At 35.2% G+C, this 5,905-nt stretch overlaps 1 protein-coding gene across 1 annotated transcript; it reads right to left on the reverse strand.

Annotated features, from left to right (window-relative positions):
• Positions 1-2,994: 2,994 nt before the first annotated feature.
• LOC110944494 (GDSL esterase/lipase At5g55050) lies at positions 2,995-4,977 on the reverse strand. Its single transcript, XM_022186158.1, has 5 exons — positions 4,725-4,977; positions 4,396-4,541; positions 3,667-3,900; positions 3,307-3,559; positions 2,995-3,215 (listed from the first exon to the last, which is right to left on the reverse strand). The coding sequence occupies exons 1-5, from the start codon at positions 4,975-4,977 to the stop codon at positions 2,995-2,997; spliced, it is 1,107 nt and encodes a 368-aa protein (XP_022041850.1).
• Between the last annotated feature and the right edge of the window lie 928 nt (positions 4,978-5,905).

The following is a 5,905-nucleotide window of genomic DNA, read 5'->3' on the forward strand; positions in this document are numbered from 1 at the left end:
CTTCAAAGTGATTTTTGTGGACCGAGCGATTGGATTCACCCAAATGTTGACGAAATTGGTCTAACATTGCATTCCAAAATGCTTTAGTTCCGACCCCTGTCCTCAGACCGATTCACCCAAGTCGTGGCCAATGCCACTTCTTCAGTGTCGATCCAAGCTCGTCTTGCCATTGTTGTGAGATTTTCTGAAAATAAATTTGAGAGAGGGAGATAGATTTTGTGTAAATATATTTTTGGGTTTGGTTGTTTATATAGAGGAACTGAAAAAAAAAATTGATTAAACTTTTTAACGGCTATCAAGCCTTTTGGACTTGAATATGTCTTAATAACTCACCCTCTCTGATCCAGAAGAAGTCGTCATTGGGAAATTAATTAAAAAAGGTGTTTAAAACATGGCAAATTACATTCCATTTCTCTTGATCTTTCCCAAAAACAAGAAGAAAACATATGAAACTTAAAGCGAATCGAATAAAGTAAACATCCAACGAAAACTAGAAAAGAACCAAATAATCAATTTGTTGATATTGTGAGACTAAAGCACCAAAAAGAACATGCATGTCCATAGATCAGGCCATCAAGGTCGGCCCTAATGTTAGGGCCCAAAAGAATATGGGCCCCTTTTAAAAAGAAAAAAAAATTAAATGTATTATCTTGGGCCGATCATTTAAAGGTTTGTTTGGGCTTAACTTCAGTAATCTAACTTGGCACTCTCTTCTTCAACCTCATAAATTTTATTTATATTTGTTTAATAATTTTTTTTAATATTAATATTAATTAATAATCAATATATAGATATCACTTATTTTTATCCTTATCTTTGTCTAAAATCAATAAATAACTTCAATTTTACAATTTAGACCCTTTGTCTTTTTTACATTTAACCTAAAGTTTTCATCTTTTGCAATTTAATCCTAACTCTTTTTTATTTGCAATTTTGGTCCCCCATACTTTTCATCTTTCCCAAGTTTTTCGTTTCGTTCTATTTTTTGTGAGTTAACGCACCGCAACGTGCGTGTGGGGTTCAACATTTTTTCGTATATTTTTTCCCGTTTAACCGGCCCGTTGTGTCACATCTATTTTTCTGCGTTTGACAAGTTCGTCCAACACGCGGGTCCTGGATAGACTTAGTTATTTTTTTTTTCTATGTTTTACGTTTCGGTTTAATTTCTCAGCAACGAGCATGCGTGATTCAAAGATTTTATTTTTTGCTTTTCACTCAACGTTATTTTTTTCCCGTTTTTATTTATTTTGTTTTTACGAGCTTTTCCGGTGTTGGTGGTCGCTGACAATAGTATAGTATTGCTACAACTTAAAGAGTTTTTTGACAACCGCTGCAACGTAGGGGCTTAATACTAGTAGCTTAATATGCTTCAGAAAAAGGAAAATGTCAACTAATCAAGTTTTAAAAGTGTTCTAATTAGATCACTCGTATCGTATTTGTCCCAATTAGATAACTAAACGTTCAAATCAAGCCATGTCCTTTTTTCCATGTGTCAAAAAAAAATGGAGCAAAAAAATGGAGCATAAGATGTTAGGGTCCGATAATTTTAATATATGAAATTGTATTTATTAAAAATAAGAACACTTTATTTACGTTAACGATTAAAAAAAGTTAAAATCCATGTCATTACTCGACGTTAGCATCAAATAAAAGGGAAAAAAGAACAAAAATCCACATCATCATGGTTACCTATAAAATGGAGGGAAAAAACCTTTAATTTGAATGAAAAATGAATGTTGAGTGACTTGATTAAAACACTTTTAAAATTTGAGTGACCTAATTGGAACACTTCTAAATTTACTATTTTACAAAGTTACCCCTTAGTAGGGCTGTTCAAATCGCTCGCCGCTCGTCGCTCGCTCGACGCTCGTTCGGAAATTGCTCGGAAAATGCTCGTTCGATTTGACGCTCGGTTGTAAACGAGCCGCTCTGCTCGGTTCGGTTTGTAAACGAGCCAAGCATGAGCAAAGGTTTGCTCGGCTCGGTTCGGCTCGAATTATTATTTTTAATTAATAATTAGTATATATATATATATACATAAATATAAATTATACATATACACACACACACCTATATATATACACACATTACACATACATATATATTTAAATATAAATTAAATTTATAGTTTTATATATATCACTCTATTAATTTTGGTCCACTATATACAAATTTACAACTATATCTATACGTACTAGCCCAACCACGCCAATAAAAAAATTAATATCAAAACCTAAAAGTTAAATCCTAAACCGATAAACGACAAGCTGCTCATCATCTTAGTGTTTCATGTCGTTACCCTAAGTCGACCGTCTCCTGCTCTCAATGTAATTGTTCGTGCAAAATATATTCATCGCCTCATCGGCCACAGCATTGTTATTCATAAGAAAAATATTATGTCATGAAACGTGCGTGTTTTTAAAGACATAAAAACTTGAGACCAAACATTGTCACTATCTCTCTCAGCGAATTTCAATCGGGCGACACGGATGTCCAAATCGCTCGAACTTCGCTCGACGCTCGCTCGGAATATTTGTTGCTCGAAAAATGCTCGCTTGATTTGAGGCTCGGTTTTAAATGAGCCGCTCCGCTCGGTTCGGTTTGTAAACGAGCCAAGCATGAGCAAAGGTCTGCTCGGTTCGGCTCGGCTCGTGAACAGCCCTACTTAGGGAAATAGATAAATTGAAACATAGAATGTTTAAATCAATTAAGCCTAATTTATTGTATTGAAGAGGAGTAACTAGCGGCTAGAGTGATAACAATTTGCAACAAGTGAAGCTAGAAAAAATAAATTTTATCCAAACATATTTATACGCAAACTACATATAGCGTAAAAAATTAACTCAGCCAACTGCCCAACTATAAATTTCTTAATTCATTTGACCGTGTAAAGGAGGGTTTATAGAAAAATATAATTAAAAGGGCCCTAACTTTTTAGTTCATTTAGGGTCTCCAAAAACATTAGGTCGCCCTTGCCACAGGCACATCTTGGATTTATAGATGAACAAGGTCTCTTATGTTCATTGGAAGCGTGAATTTTCGCGATCCGCTATATACAAGGTCAATAAGCATATGAGACACCATTTCAGTAGGATGATAGAGATCCCAGAATAGATGATCACTTCTATTGGAGCAATATGTGGAAATTGGGAGGCAAGGAATTTCTGCATTCAATTTGCCATTTCCACAACAAGCTTCTTTTATCTCGGAAAAACCTGAAATAAAATCAATATTATTAGTTTTCAACATTCCAAAACATGCAATAATGTATTTGATCAAATAATGTCATTAGATAGTAGCAAGTACCATAATTTTGAGGATCTTGGATGAGGTTATTCATGGCAAGGTATGTGTCAAAGTAAGAATAGTTGATATCCGGTGATTGTGTCTTCAACTTCTTTAGCAAATTCTTTAGACGTACATTGTACATTTTCGACCAGTAATTTGCTGCTGCGTTGCATCCATAGGTTGTGTTCATCTGCAACCTTTGTTCCGGGCAACATCCAATCACTCCAACTCCAGATACCGCGAATCTACGTGCTCCCAGCCCATACAACCTCTGCAATCATATCAAGTTAACAATTTAATCATCATATTTCAACCATTAATGTGTCTTGTTTTGCAACCTATATGTGTGCCTTAACAAAGTAAGGGTTAAGTATTTACATTCATAAGTTGTTTAAGGGTGGAAGCCATAAGATCAACGTATTGTCCTGGGGTGTATTGCTTTGAGACGTGGGAATCTTTGTCGAAGTAAGTTAAGAGATCATTGCTTCCGATCACAATCACAAATAGAGATTTATTCAAGTGAGTGTTGGCGCGAGCTGAACCCATTTCTTGAATCAACTGATTATGCACAAGAGAGTAGTACTCTACTTGTTGTGTCAATGCAATTGGTTCCTGGATTTAGATTTATAATCACATGTTAAGTTATAAGGCATAAATCTAAACATAAACATTAACTAGATTGAAGATGTAAGCGTGGCACATTCGATCCATGCTCATTCGTGTTTAAAGCTGATTTAAAATCGTTTTAACGGTATTACTTTTACATGTTATATTAATTCAATTATCCGCTAAATTAGTTATAAAAGATTGCTGTAGATTTTTCTGGATTAGTGGGCGGTTTCTGTGTGTGTTTTAAAACTTGTACTTTTAGGCAGTTCACTACTCATTTGAGCGAACACGAAGTTTGTTGGTGTGACAAACGAACTCCTGGCAGGGAGCATCTGGAGTTCGCTCATTTGACTAGCGAACTCAAGGTGAGGGATAAAAATATCTAAAACGAACTCCATGTAGTTCGCTTGCCACTCCAGCAAACTTGTTGCAACACCAACAAACTCTTAAAAAGCATCTTCAGGGACCATAATGTTATGGTATAGTTACATTTCTTACAAAGATTCCATTGGTTCCATCCAAGATTCCGGCACCTCCAGATGCAAAACTGACTCCGGTCACCATCGCACTATTCAGCTTTGTCCCTGAGCCGGTTGACACCAATGATAGATACGGCGGTGCTGTAGGTAATCCCACTTTTTCAGCTGTCAAAATCACAAGACATTTTACTTCCAAAAATCAGATATTTTTTCTAGAATGGCCGCGATTGCATTAAAACAAAACTAGCAAGACGCTAGAAATTAGTTCTCACAATTAACCTATGAATATTCATTATGTAACTAATGATCAAATGCATGCTGTATAGTCAGTAATACACTAATACATACCTAGAAAATCAGCTGCATTTTTCCCGTTACTGAACCGGCCCGTGGCTATTCCCATAGGAAAATCTATACCATGGGGAGGGAAATCAGCCTTAAGCATAGAACCAGAAAGGAAATTGTTGTTTCCGACGTCGACCAATGAGTCTCCAAACGTGTATATGCCTGGAACTGACTCACATAGATAACCGGCCGTTCCGAACAGTAAAACACCTAAAAACAAAGTGGCAAGTTGAAGACCATTGCTGGAAGTAGCCATTGTTGGTTGGTTGATGATAGTGTGCAGTGATTGATGAGGTTTATATAATGGTTTTGAAGGAAACAATGATTAGAGCAGCAATGGGAATTTTGTTTCCATGTTTGAGTTAAACAGTGATTCCATGCATCCTAACTTATGGTTTATCCGAATATCTAATATTTTTGTTTGAATATTATAAATCTGTTATCAATTTTTAAGATAGACATTATGATTCTAATTGATAATTACCGGAATACATGTACACAAAATGGACAGAAAACAATTCCTAAGATTAAGCTATGACAATTGACAACAACTATACAAATTCCTTATATATGGATATACATCATCTTTATCATTTTACCGGTTTTAATCGATTATATTTTAGAATTTTAGATATTTTGGTTCCATGCTCCACTATGTTAGTCCTTTAAGCTTCTATAAGCTATTTAGAGATATAGTGATTAGACCATTCAGTTTAATACTTATAAGAAAAACTTTATTAAGATAATCAGTAAGTAATCAGAAGCTTAAACAAGTTATTCTAAATGAATATTTTTTACATGAAGCATTTTTTTATGGTTAGACTTAGAGCTCAACTAATTTTCATTCATTAGTAATATTCTCCCGCGCGTTGCGGCGATTATCCGGTCGTTATCGGTTTGATTCATTATGGTATTGGTACGGTATCAGCACTCGGTGTATCAACTATAAAAAAATAAATTCATGATATGACCAAAATGATATCGACACGTATTTTACGTCGGTTGAAGACCATGAAAACGAATATCAGTAATGTTTTCGATAGTACCTATACCGATGTTGTTCGATTGATTGGACAAAGCATCGATGCTCCTAGGGTGATATCACATCTGTTCGTCCCGATACCGGTATGGTACCGACACTATAGCATACAATATATAAAATATACTCTATAGTGCTACTGACG

This window comes from Helianthus annuus, chromosome 6, assembly GCF_002127325.2.
Source record: "Helianthus annuus cultivar XRQ/B chromosome 6, HanXRQr2.0-SUNRISE, whole genome shotgun sequence".
NCBI classification, from domain to species: Eukaryota; Viridiplantae; Streptophyta; class Magnoliopsida; order Asterales; family Asteraceae; genus Helianthus; species Helianthus annuus.